Source organism: Pagrus pagrus (genome assembly GCF_965226575.1).
Source record: "Pagrus pagrus genome assembly, chromosome: 10".
In the NCBI taxonomy this organism is placed as follows: Eukaryota; Metazoa; Chordata; class Actinopteri; order Spariformes; family Sparidae; genus Pagrus; species Pagrus pagrus.
This window is the reverse complement of record NC_140194.1, coordinates 4044238-4058583: the sequence shown is the minus strand read 5'-3', so window position 1 is coordinate 4058583 and position 14346 is coordinate 4044238. Positions and strand designations below refer to the sequence as shown.

The 14346-nt window shown below is 41.5% G+C and overlaps 1 protein-coding gene across 1 annotated transcript in view; it reads right to left on the bottom strand.

Moving 5' to 3' along the window:
* Window positions 1–14346, bottom strand: part of osbpl5 (oxysterol binding protein-like 5) — a 41766-nt gene that overhangs the window by 18946 nt on the left and 8474 nt on the right. The window contains exon 2 of the mRNA XM_084363526.1: window positions 12246–12307. Coding sequence (XP_084219652.1) covers window positions 12246–12307 — 62 coding nt within the window. The remainder of the gene's footprint in view (window positions 1–12245; window positions 12308–14346) is intronic.

Here is a 14346-nt window from a genome sequence, read left to right as displayed (position 1 = left end):
TAGCAACATCTTGTGCAAAAGATAACAGCAAGGTAGCAGCGCCAGTCCAGTCAATAGCCCACATTCATGTGTCAAACATTAACCTTGAACTTTGAGAAGGACAGACTAACAACAACAACAAAAGCATGTGACCCACAGTTACCTTGTCGAGGTGAAAACACTTGACTTGCTGTCACATGGGGCATGCTCGTTTTTAGTAATCATTACACCAACCGGGAGGAGGAGGTGGGAAAAACAGAGGGAGGCGTCTGGAAGGGAACATGTTGACATGTTCCAACCTGTACAGTTTATTGTTTACATGCTTGACTGATCTAACTAGCATAAATCTTCAGTCTCAGGGAGATACGAGCAGGCTGCCTGATAGTAACCTTGGCTGAGCTAGGAAAAAGTCAGTTTGCTTTTCGTTCCACAGGTCCAGGTTTAGTGGGTAGACCAGTTCTGCAAACAGCTCACAACCTAACTTCTACTCACAGACGCTGTATTAGAATCTGCTGAGAGACTGTTGACTCAATTAATTGAGCACACATACACACATGCATAGCACACTGAAGCAGCGGGGTGACATGGTCTCATGCTGGGTTTTGGCAGTTGCACAAAGGCCGTTTCTACATTAACGCAGCTAAATTTAAAAACCCTTCTCTTCCTGTTCATACTGGTCTTTACATCCACACGATTTGCATCATAATTTTCTCACATCAAACCTTTGCTTTTCAAACACAATCCCAGTCTCGAGCTTTATTCAAAACCTTGGCATGTGTGTTCACAGACTGTCTGTGTCTGTACGGACACTCCCTGTCATTTGCTAATTTGCAATAAAAATCCAAAAGCCACACATCACATGCATATACACACACACGTCAATACCTTTTAGTTATAATGGGGTTAACAGTGTTTTTAGCTGACATCAAATCATGTTTTTTTTACTGGGACTGTCTGACAACTGAAACTGAAAAATAAATATAACAGTATAAATAGCTTGTGAAACAGAGATTTACAGCAGAAGTCTATAGTCTAATATTTTTAGTCTCACAGCATCTGACAACACTGAAACCAAGCGGAGTAACATGTTTGTGTATATCCAAAATCTTAATTTATACAATGACACCCAATCTGTCAACACTACTGCTATTTAAGGAGGGATATGTCACATTGATTTTAGGTTCCCTGATTTAGCACTCGTGTTGGCCCTCCACCCTCCATCCCTGATATCATTCTCCCCATGTCTCTCTGCAGTCACACGCACCGAGTGTCAGAACATATTCTGTGATTTTCTGTTGCTTTACAAGTATCTCATAATCCAGCAGTCGGGTGGTCACGTTTTATTTGTAATTCAAACCTCAATTCAATTGTGAGAGAAAAAGTTTAACCTGTAATATTGATCATATTCAAAATTAACAGCGCAACAGACCATTTGAAGTAGGTTCTCTTGTGATTCATCCAGGTTGCTCTAAAAATGGTGCTTTTGCATGCTCTATTGACCTTATCAATAAACTAAGCTAGTAATGTTATTTTGTTTGTTATGAAATGTAGTAGCGAGCAAAACCAGCCTGAGCCACCAATCAATACACTTATGTGTGCACTAAAACGAATTGTGTGTCATTTCTAATGTGTTTGGAAACAATGACAGCGCTACCCTGCATCTCTCTAACTAGCAAAAAACAAATGGCCTGGTGGGAGACTCTTGTAAGTGAAGTTTGAAATTAAATTAAAAAAAGAACAAAATAAAAACCACACGCTATATCAACTCCAGATTGAATCGGAGCTACGACTGTCTACAATAAACCTGGTTAAACGTTCGTGGTTACCAGTGATCTACAGCACTTGTTCCCTACCACCGGGCCGTGAAGTGGAACGGACCACACAAGATTTGCTTCCTGGCAACAAGGATATGACATTATTATGCCAAAAAGGAACAGGAATCATATTACTCAATAGACAAATATGAACTATTTTGTGGTAATCATCGTGAATTTGGCATGTTTTGTAATGAAACAACAACAAGTAAAACATAGTCATCATTTCATCATCACCTACTTGCCTGCTCAAGCTGCATCTGCTGTGGCCCTATGAATGTTGGAACCAGCTGACATGAGGAAGCTTGACAGTTTCTTCAGAAGTTGACGGGAGATAAAAGACATGACGTGTGTTGACCTACTTTTAGACCTGACCCTTATTTCCGTCGTGACCCCCTTCATGCCAACAGGTCCACAATAATTCTGTCGTTATAAAAATGGCCTGCGATAGAAAAGAGGTTGGGAAGGGTTGGATACACATCTTGAGCTAAGACACTGCAATTTACTACAGCACTGCCAGGAGCTGTATGGGACGATTTAATATAAATAATTCAAAAAAGTGCTGCTCTGACTGATGCGGTTTGCCACATTTTAAAAATGCAAATGCATCTAAGAACATACCGACACACTTTTAGTCTCCAACACTAGGCAGTAAGAACAGATATATAATAAAAATATACCTAATTATGATTGGAAAACGTATATTCTTAACACCTACCTCAAATTTTCAACCTCACTTAAGACAGTTCAACTCACAAAAGCTCGAAATTATAAGAAAAGAAAGTGGGTATTGAAGAACACCAGGCTTGACACAAGAACAAAACCCACCATCAGAATCTCAATTCTGTCTCAAAATGACTCTTCATTGAGTGTGTACACATGTGCACACTGTAGTATGTGCTCAGCCTGTGTGTGAGAGAGTGACAGCATCGCACCACTGACAGCCAGCACCAAGCCAGCTGTTGCTAATATGATGGCTCAGATTAAGTCCAGACACTCCATCCATCCTTCCATCACTCCATCTGTCCTCCTTTCAACACCCCCAACCCTGTTAACCCCCCGTCTCCAGTGACGATGGGTCTAATGGATGGCCGTATGACCTAGATATACACCAATAGGCTGTGGCCAAGTACAGTAAGTGCATCAACAATGCACACTGCAACATACTGTAAATGGTGTAATGGAGAGAGTGGGCTTACAGATACACACAAGCAGCAGACATTTCATCTTCCATTTGCTCATTTCAACTACTGCTTCTTCTACTGCTGCTGCAGGACTGCTCACAGCCATTGTTTCTATCTTCACAACATCTACATTTTTAATTGCGTCCCATTATTCACGTACAAGAAGCACCAGAAACACCATGTAGTTATGCATCTACTGCCATATCCTGTAAAATACGCAACTATTGCCAAGAAATGCAATCATAAAATGTTCTTCCCAAACACAATTTTATATTTCCAACGACAAAAATGAGAAGGAAAATTAAAACTACTGGTGTAAAAACATGTGATGGTCACAGCTCCGAGTTGTTAAGCCGTTTCTCTGATTAAGAAATGAAAGAAATGGCCTCACACTTTCATTCACAAGCTCTTAAAATCTCTAGCTGAATACAAAGAAATGAAAAATCAAAAACTGTAACTACTGTGGAAGAGGACATGAAGAAGGCAAAACTAGGTCTGCTGTTAGACAGGAGGCGCACAGGAGGCTAATTTAGTGACACACGGTGGGAGGATGTGTGGTTTAGTTGTTCTATTCTGAGTCTGGCGGGGGTTGCAGGTGTATTTTAAGGAACTCACATGGAGAAAATGCCTTCCAGCCAGACTTCCCAATTGATCTTACTTAAAATAGGAAACCGCCTTTGTTGTGTGGGGACTGCGGTGGTTCATAGCCATGGCAGACCTTCCCTACACCACTGTAACCGCAATCTCCACCCTGTTCTACCCAGCATGGCCCTCCTTGATGCTGCTGTAATGTCAACAATTGTACATCTTGCGACTTGAGTTTAGACTTCTTGCCCAGCTCTGATGGGAGGGGAAGGAGAGGGGCTGATTAAGGATATGTCATTTGGGCAGAGTGCGTCCACTGTTCCCTGTGATTCAGGTTAGACTAGCAGGAGACACAACCTCCCTTCGTACACACAGCCGGTTCCTGAGAAACAGTGGTTTCTGTCAGGGAGAAGGGAAAATGCAAAGTAAACATAGCCTGAAAGTGAGACTGAAGTTTCCCTACAAGAGGGTGGGAAATGAGCTCAGATCCTGGCCCAGGCTGAAGGTGAAACGTCAGGGTGCCAGATTAACCAACAGAGCCAGAGATATGGCTACATCAAAACACAAGAACAGATCCAAAACAAATTGTGCCTCATCTCTGCCTCTAGTGTCCATGTGTTTGAGTGTGCAATTTTGTAATCTTGAATCTACTAGGGTTTCCACAATTACAACACTTTCACACCGACTCATAAGCAACATGACAACATCGGTATTACATGGTACACCATCCTTTGATAAGACGCTCACTATCTGTAGATCGGTGTGTTTACTGCTCTTCCAAACTGAACATTTCCTACAGCAGCAAATTCACATTAAATGCTGGTGAAACACCGGGTCACAGGAAATGCAATGTGTTCGGTAAGCAATGCTATCGTTTGTCTGAAGAGCAAAAGAACCAGTCATTTTTTGAAGCAAGTCAATTTTAAATATGTCAGGGAGTAGTTTTATTCAGTCTGTTAGAGTAATGGAGCAAGAAGGAATTGTAGATGGAGAGCTGGTATGACCAACCTCAGACCTCATCTCAAACTAGTTTTATTTTTTAAATAAGATCTTTAACTGGACACATATCTAATTAAAGTTATATGACAAACATGTCTGGTGAATAGTCAAGCTGAGTTAGCTCAACCTAGAAACATTTTCATTAACTATTTTGATGAATCAGTCATGTTCTCTTTCCTTAAACCTCCATGATTCACCAATCCTTTGCTCCAAGCACTGGAACCATGTTTGACCTGGTAGACAGACCAAGCCAGCTGGCTGTCTATATGGTTGGATGGAGGCCAGCGAGGGCTGTGTGTGAGAACCAGCCTTGGGCAGGCCTAGCCAGGCTGAGCTGATGAATGCAGCGGTGCCAAGCATGGCCCATTTGTTTACATACAAATGTGTCAAACGCAGACGCACATGTACAGGCAGAGAGAGAGCGAGACACTCCCTGAGCAATCATAAGTATCAGAAGACTTTAATAATGTTCGTTGAGAGGCTGCAGCCATGACTTTGACTTGCACCGACACATCCCTCCATTGCTTTCGTTTTCAGGCTGTTCTTTCTCTTAGTACATCATTGGCACTCATTGCACAGGGCCAGTTCAACACCATTAAAGATCATTACAGCGTCAGTGGAATGAACCCGACACAGAAACAAGTCTGACAGTACATGATGCATGAAAATCAGCATCTGCACACAGATTCCCACATGCAGAACATGCCAGAGGATTGGTGTTACATTTGGGTTGGTGTCAAGAAACATGGTGAGCTGCAGCTATCATTTAAGCCTTTTACTGATTTTTCTGGTGATAAATAAAGTCATCATCATCTAAGAATTCCTCTTTGTGGTGTTTAAGTTAATATGAAATAAATTAAGTAGGCCCGGTAGTTATAAAATAAAAATTGCTGGTTATCCAAAAACATGCCATAATATTTAATGATGTTATTAAGAATTGTGTAATAAAAAACACTAAGAGCCTTCGTAACCACACACATCAGTGTTTTTGCAAGTTTTAGCTCCTTGAGTACATATTCCTCCGCTGCATTTTGCAATGCTACCTGTTTAGTGTGCTGTGATGCCTACGAACGTCACGCTGGCACTTTTATTTATACGTATGTTTACTCAACCGTTATTATACAAAGTCTGTAGGACCGGCTCAAGCACCTTAAATTCTCTTCCTATCACATGTGAGATAGAACAAAAAAAGTAGTGGACGGTGAAGACAATACTTGAAAAGCAACATAGAAAATGATAGCTCAAAGAGGCAGGACTAACTAAGGAAATTGGGTCTGATAACATCAAAGCCGATGATCAGAATCTCCTGTCTGGCTGTGAAAATCTGATTGGGAGAGGTACAGAGGTAAAGTTCTCTCCGTCCAATTTATTTTAAAGTGCCCTTCAGCATGTCACTTCAGCCCAAACCGCAAAAAGGAAGAAGCAAGACTCAACAGCAATTTATTTTGTATTTACAAGGCCAACCTCTGTTTCCATTATGTGTATGAGAGCACAGCAGCATGTTGCTATAGGAGAAGAGGTGTCGTGAGAATGCTTTCCATGGTTACATAAACAGGAAAGTAGACTATATGTCCTTGTAACACAAGATTGCGCTCATTAGGGGTGTCATGATTACCCCATTCAATCTGACTGTCAATTTTAAGGTCACGATCTGATTATATTTTTTTAAACTTATTATTTTAGCACCGAGGGCTTACCATGTTATCACATCTGTGCAGATCATTGGTTTTATGCCCTGCACAACTGTCATTTATATTGAAGATGAAGAGGAAAATAAACCCAACATCTCCATCACTGTCAGAGTTACCTCTGGTACCAGTCACTTGATTATCTCCATGCACAGAAGAGATGTAGCTGTAACTGCCACCACAGGCTACTGGTAAACTACCTGTGTCACCTTTTAAGTGTCTTTCAGTTTTTTCTTTAGTACACGTGCAAGTAGGCGGGGATGGAGAGGAAAAAAATACAAGGAGAATCGCCAATCCTGCTTTTGATTTTGATGATCGAAATTGAGAGCTCATTTCATTCAATTTTCTATTTTAAATTGAAACTGCCCACAGCACTTATGCACCAAAATAGCAGTTTATTTATGAGAAAGCTTCTCTAAAAGTTTGACAGCATCAACAAATGCTAAGGCACCTTGGTGTCATATCTACCCTCCCCTCAGTTCTAAATGCCACGCTCACATTTTCATTCCCAACACTGAAAAAGTCAAGGCGTGAAAAAGCAATGCATCGACCACTTTTAATTATCACGCTGCACTTTGAATTATATATAAGGGCGATGCAAATTACATTGTTCCTTCTGCTCTACTTCAAGTCACTGCAGCGATTTAAAAGACCCCTGTTACATTATGACAAGGTCTTTTTATAGAGCAGAAAACCTCTGTGGCAGGAAAGGGAAATAATAGGCTGCGGAGGTTGTGTAGAAAGAGAAAAGAAGCAGTAAATGAGCCTGCGTCTAATTAAGCCAGCAGAGGCTAGAGGCAGGGCGAAGTGTGGTCCTCAGGGGAGTGAGTGTAGTGAGGGCAGGGGCTCTTCTGTCTGTCTGCAGGAGAGACAGGAGGTGTGAGGAGCTGGGAGGAAGATGTCTGGCAGCAGAGACCTGGAGGCTGCCTATCGTGACTGGACAGAAGGAGGGTCATTAGGCAAGGGATGGTAGATGACAAGGTGTCGGATAAATGACTATAATTAATGATGCTTAAGCAAAGAGCAGAGGGTAGGATCCCATTACAGACTCCTCAGACTGTAAAATACCATTTAATCAATGGCAAGTTGCCAAAGACGAATAAATTACTGCCAATATATTTCCTGAAGTAACATTTTATTAGAGCGTTTTAAATGGCAACGTTAAGAACATTTGTCAGATCGTCATTACTTCTGCAACAGCAACTCTGTTTGGGGAAAAACAAACCTGCTGCCTCTACCTCCCCGTCAGCTCATGAGCTGGTTGTTAGCCCAAATGCTGACTGCATATTTTTAAAAACTGAATAGAAAACGCTGTGGCTATAAATATAAAACTGCTTTGCCAGCGAAACTGTGGTGCAAAACCTATAAGAAGTATTAAGCTTGGGCAAAAACTTTGGCCTCTCCTGAAGCTATGGAACTATATGAATGAACTAAGTGGAGGAAAGACGAGAGGTCCCACTGAGCGTTGGAATGAGTCACAATCTGAGTAATCGTACACCTACACAGGCATATTAAGCACACAAGGTTGGTGAATGCTGGCTAGATACAGCTATTGTCTGTATTTTCAGTGCATTTTCAGTCTACAGAAAATAAACGTGGATGTCAAAAACACAAGAAGTAAAGCGATGAATCAGATTAAATTGTAGAGAATGTTTTGCAGCCAGTTGACAAGCAGCCATTTTAAATGAATCCAACCGCATCAGTTGGATCCATCTATAGAGAAACTGAGATAGTGGGTGAGGCGCTTGAGCTGCTACCCTCCTCTCCCACCTCTGATCTCAGCACGGGACTCTTCCAACTCTTCTTCTTCCCAGCAAGGGGCGGTGAAAGAGGTGGATCAAGCCAACTTCACACCACCTCTCACCAAACTCCAAGCCTCTCATATCTGGGAAAAAAATAAACTCTTACAAAAAAAAAAAAAAGAGGAAAGTTGGCTGACCACTCCTGGTCTTGGCCTGCTGGGTGCTCTCACACCAGAGATGAATGGATACTGCCACAACAAGACTTGCTCATGATTTGTAAAACACTGAATGGGAAGTAATTGGGTCAACCTGCTAATTGTGCAAATTCTACCCTCTGTCCAAACAGTCACTTGATAGTCGTGTCACAAGGCAGCCAATGAGCTAAATTAACATAATGTAAAGAGGCTAGACTTCTCCTATAGATCTAATGACTGAACAACAACCAGTGCTGCTCTGAAATTATTAATGAAAATGCGTGAACTGTTTCATCAACACTAGAACTGCCAGGATTAGTACCACATGCTAACATGTCATATTATGGTGTTCCTGATTACATATCGCCAACATGTCTAGCTAAGGTTTTCAGTTTTTCCTACAGAATGGCCACTAGTTAACCAATCGCAGATGGTGTCTTTCTCTCAGACCGATAAAAAAGTATGAAATGTTAAAATTGGTTGCCAAATACACTTGGGCGGCAGTTAATATACCTGGGCGATCTGCCCATGAACAGTCTATGTGGTGAAGACTGCTATGAGCTTGTCAACAAAGGGAGGAAAAACTGCAAAAACAGACAAGGTTCAAAAGGTTAGGGTTGCAGGTTTATTATTTTTTAAGTTATTTGATTTTTTGAGTGAAATTTACACAATTGATGCCATGATGGCTGATGCCTGTTTGAGCTTATCACCTTTCCCCACTTTCACTTCTTCCTTTCCTGTTTACCTGTACTGATGAAGGTTTAGGTCAACGGATCAACACTTCCCACAGCCTTTCCATCCTCCCTCTTTCTGGTCTACCACCTGCCCTCTTTCTGTCTCTTCGTCAATCCCACAATGATGGACAGTTTTATGCTTAAAGCTGGCAGCAGCTTGCAGGCTTTTCACTGGCAGATACACAGGCTTATCCGAGCTAGAGTGCTAATCATATACTCAAGTCACTGGAGTGCATGTGCATAAAAAAGGATGCCACTTATAGCTAAGGATCATTAGCTATACCCGCTCATCCTTTGAAGGGTTGTGGGGGCTGATCCCAGCTGAAAATGGGGGAGAGTTGGCGTCTACCCCGAATAGGTTATAGGTCAATCAAAGAGCTGACACATAGTGACAACTATTCATGCTCACATTCACACCTATGAGAGACTTGGAGATATCGAGATGGCTCTAAGACCCCTGAAAAACCCCAGGGCGCACAGGGAGAACATGTAAACTCTAGACTAAAAGGCCCCTGCTGGCTTGAGGGTTCAAACCCAGAACCTTCTCGATCCCCTTTAAGGTTCAGTTCAACATAATCACGTAAAATATTTTTTACACACTGTCCCTCAGTGGTATCCAGTCATGGAAAAGGTTTCAGTTTAATTTTCCAAGGTTTGAGCTCTCAACTACATACACTTTTATTGTGGCCATAATAAAAAGGAGATTTATACTTCAATAGTAGTTTGTTACTTTTGGTGTCTGTCTCAGAGAGAATCAGAAGTCCTGATTGGTTTCCACTGTCACTTACACACAGGGTTAAAATTTCACACTGGCTCCCTCAGTGTTGAACTCATTCAATGACACTTTGCTGATCAAAAGAGACTGCTGGGTACTCCATTTTCTGAAAATACCCAGTGCAGATGCTATTCAGCATTACTAGCACAGCAGTCCCCCTAATTTATTCTGCCTGAAAACCAATTTGGACCTACTTTTCCTTTAGATTCATTCTAACAAGGCCAGGCCCTGAATGTATGACTAGTCTTTCACTGGCTCCAGGCTAACGTTAGGTAAAATATATACACCTAAGATAATTTACGTTATAAGCATAGCATTGTCCCATCCTATTCCTCTCACTGAGTCTTAAAATCATAAATGTTATAGTATGCTACATCCAGTAATTTGTTATACTATACCTAGCAGTAGCTCTTCCATTCTAAAAAACACAGAGAACGCATACAAGTTTTAAGGTGAGTTGGTGGAGAGACATTTTTCCACTTGTGTAAACCAGTTTGTGTAAGCATTACTAACTTCAAACTGTTCGTATAGGCTCAATGAAATGAACAAAGCCAGAGGTTATGGAGACTACATTGTGCGCACAAGGCAAGCCTTACTGGTGGAACACAGAATAGATAAGAGTACTATGTAGTCAGTTAGTCAGCTGACAGAAACACAAACTGTAAGGTGAAGCCAGTGGAGTGGAAGCGCTGTTGGGTCTTTATAGTGATCACATACAGGTGCTCTTTGGAAACTTCAGGCACGCTCTCTTCATCTTGTAATCCACCTTGTGAGGGGCTCATTGCTTGGGTGAAATATTGTCTTGATAAAAAATATAAAATGCAAGTCTCCTTCAAAGATAATCCAAGGCACACTGTGGAATTGGTGCAAAAACTGTATTTAAAATGACCAATGTGTTGCAACCAACATATCAAATTTTATATTTTTTATCAAGACTATATTTCACCCATTCAGTGAGCCCTTCACAAGATGGAATAAGTTATAAATTATACGGTATCTATAACCAGTGTTTAATCTATAATTGTTTTGTAGCACTGGTGGCAGGGGGTAAATTTTGTTTTGGTTAAAGTGCTATAAATGATTGGAGCACTGTTGTTTGTATTTAGTTACCTGATCATAATTAAAGGGCTACTGCTATGCACTGGGCCTTATTTCTGTTTGTGTTTTTTGCTTTTCTTCTTTCCATTTCTGTGTTACCTAGACCACAATATTCATGTTGCCATTTTATCTACTGTAGCTGTGATGGTAATGTTCCTCCTGTGGTGGACCACCACTCTTCAATGCATGTGGAGGAAACACATTACCTTAACACTGTTGTAAATCTGAAAGTCTAATTTTGTGCGTGGCTTTTAAGGCAGATGAAAAAAAACGAGGCTACAGTAGCCTGGGTGTGACCTGCAGGATACGGGAGGTTGAGACATTTTTCCTGGTTAATGTGTAATTTGCTGTTAAATCTCGTGCGCTTCGTGCTGCGAACACATGCCAAGACAAACAGCTTGGGAACGGCTGAATCCAAACGCTTCCTGTCTGATATGAGCAGGCAAGTGGTGTTTTTTCACAACTGCCACTTCACAGTCTGCTACCATCTAAGGGCTGTATGGAAAAGCAAAGTAATATATCCAAGTGACGGATACCGAAAGCAGAGACAGCATCGATGTGATTTCACTACACCAAAAGAAACTTCTTTAGAGTAAGAGGACTAAATTCATTTGAGTAAGTGGAATCAGAACACCTGGTTTCCATCTTTAAACCCAATAGACAGATGTGCTGAACAGCTGACTTCCTGTAGTTACTGTTTATACATCTAACCAACATGCATAAAGACACTGGTTAACATATGTTTCCAGGAGAGCCCAAAATACACAGTGTACTAAGGATGGGAGGCTAAAAAAGAAGCTAGTCATTAAACCTCCTTTACCACTGTATGAAAGATCACCATGTACTCCAGGCAAACTGCCTGTTTTCGGGCTTTGTGTATCTCTCTGAAGTATTATTCTGTAGCCAACTGTCCTTGTGCAACCCCAAACATTTACTCCCTCTAACCCAAATGAATCTGACACACCCTGTAAGCTGCTGATCTCAGTTCTGTCAAACAGTTTCTTTTCCTTCAATGCTGCACTGTGCTCCAGCCTCGCTACTCTGACACACAACTGCTGACTCTGAAATGCAGAAGTCGCAAAAGTGATCGAACAGCTGCAGAAAGCAAGTAGACTTAAAATGTAATAAAAATCTGGCATTTAAACAGAAACTACATCTATTTCACACCTTAAGAGACATGCCCTAATTCTCCACTCTGCTCAAAACGTGAGCTCTCCCTCCCGGCAACACTGGGTAAAAATGTACTCGCATTTGTGTCAAATTTTGAAAGTAGACTGACGCCTGAGAGAAAACAGGTTCACAAATTAACCCTTATCCTTGGACTGTAACATATGAATGGCTCACACAAACCATTTGATTAAGTGAAGCTAAAACAAGATAGCCAGCCTCTTTAACCAACATATGCATTATTAAGACATTAAAGAGCGGACCAACAGGTGAGAGCTCAGCTTACCTTTCACCTGAGCCGCAGGAGACACAGCATCCAGATGCCTTTGTTGGAGCAGCCTGTCTCACCTGCAGAGATACAAAAGTAAGAGTAAGGTTTCACTTTAAATCACTCAGTACAAACTGACTAACTGGCTCACTCATGGTGTCTCTCCTTCCCATGCTCCTCCTGGTCGCACCACTGTGAGAGGAGGGCGGAGCCCCACTTCACCCAGTCCCAACCCTGAGGGAGCTGCCAACATCCCTCCAGGCCGAATGTACATGCCTGTTTGCCATCTGCACACGCACACCACTGTCATTCAGTTGCAGGTATAGTACTCTCCAGCTCAAGCAGTTTACTGCAGATCCAATCCAATAAAAAGGTAACTGAAAGAAACAGTATAGCTCAAAGCTTTTTCATGGAGAGAAACCGGATTCCATTCAGTGTACGTGTTAACTAAGTCAATAGACACACAGCAGCAGTTAACCATACTCAAACACATATAACACACACTCTCATAAAAATGGACGACTACTAGTCTTACACTTGACAAATACACACCCTAATCGGATATCAATCCAGGAAGACTGAAGGAATCTCACTCCTGCTTCGAAGAAACCCCACTTATCGTTTTTAATTTGAACTACGACCGTCATTCTAATTAGGTGTACTTGATATACTGTAATGTTAACAGCGTAAAATGTCATTTGCAACACCCCATTCTGGGTCCGACTTTTGTTTTTCCTTGAAATGCCTCTTAATCCTGCCCGCGCAAAGAACAATGCATTCTCCAACAGCTGGGATGTGTGATAAGCCACAAATCCAAAAACCAAAACAACACACACATCAATTTAAACAGCGGCAAGCATGCGCACACACATACCGCCTAATATACAACAAATACATTAATATGATTCTGTACAGATGCAGAGTCACATGCACCATTACTGTAATCGCTCAACCCCAAACAATTTCATGTCGCACCAGAAAACACACATTTGCTCAGAAGAGGTTTGTCTGTGAAATGTCCACTATATTTTCACCAGGATCATAATAACGTGGATATTTTTGTTGGATTGTTACTATTTCACAGGTAGGAGAACTTCACCAACTAAAAAAGACAGATATCCTGACTTCACCAAGGTTTTCAGTAACTTTATAAAAGCTGCAAAAAGTAATGAGAGCAGAATAACTTAGTAATCATCAGCTCAGAAAAAGGATTTGGCATGGATCTTGGTGGATAACCCCTCAGCTAATTACTGACACTCCAACAAGTGTCGAAAGTTGGGCAACAAAGGTGGAATCTATGCCTTTAAATGCCATCGCTGAGCAACGGAGGAAGCCATAACACTTGAGCACGGTCTAACCTAAATAAGAAGTGAACTGAGAGAGAATCCCTGAGCCGACAGCGCTTGAGGGGCAAAGACAAAGGGGGTAGGCAGTGCAGAGGAGATGGGAGCCAAACATAGACAGCAACTAGAGGAAAACAGAAAGACGTGAACAAGAAGGAGGGAAGGAGTCGCTTAAAGATCGTCTCAGAGGGACACGGCATCCTCAAAATAATCAAACATCGCTAATTTCTATTCATGTATCCATTTAATTGTACACAAAAGAGGGATTTGTGAGACATGCAAATATATGGCACAAGAATAACAAAATGTACAAGGAGTGAGATGTGAAGGAAGACACTGTGACCCAGAATGTGGCATGGTTTATATGGAAGGACTCCAGAACTACACCACGTTCTAATACACACTCCGAGCTGTCCTACATTTTCTCATTCAGACCAGAAGTTTAAGTATCTGTTCTCAAGACCGACTCACAGTGAAATAAAATAAGCTACTGCCACGTTGAAGTGGTGGCTGCAAGATTATGAGTTGCATTCACCACATGACATGCACTGTGTCCAACAACGTGTGCCCACAAAAATAACATTTGAAAAATTTATTTGATAACACACAGAACCAGACATGCAGAAGCTACTCGCCACTAGCTTGTGGCTTTGCAAAAGTCTTGCACTTCCTACTCGTCACTTCAAGCAACTGGGCCAAAACACAGCAGAGGGAATAATCAGGCATACTAGCCCTGCAATTGAAAACTATATAGTTATGAATTGGTGAAATATTGC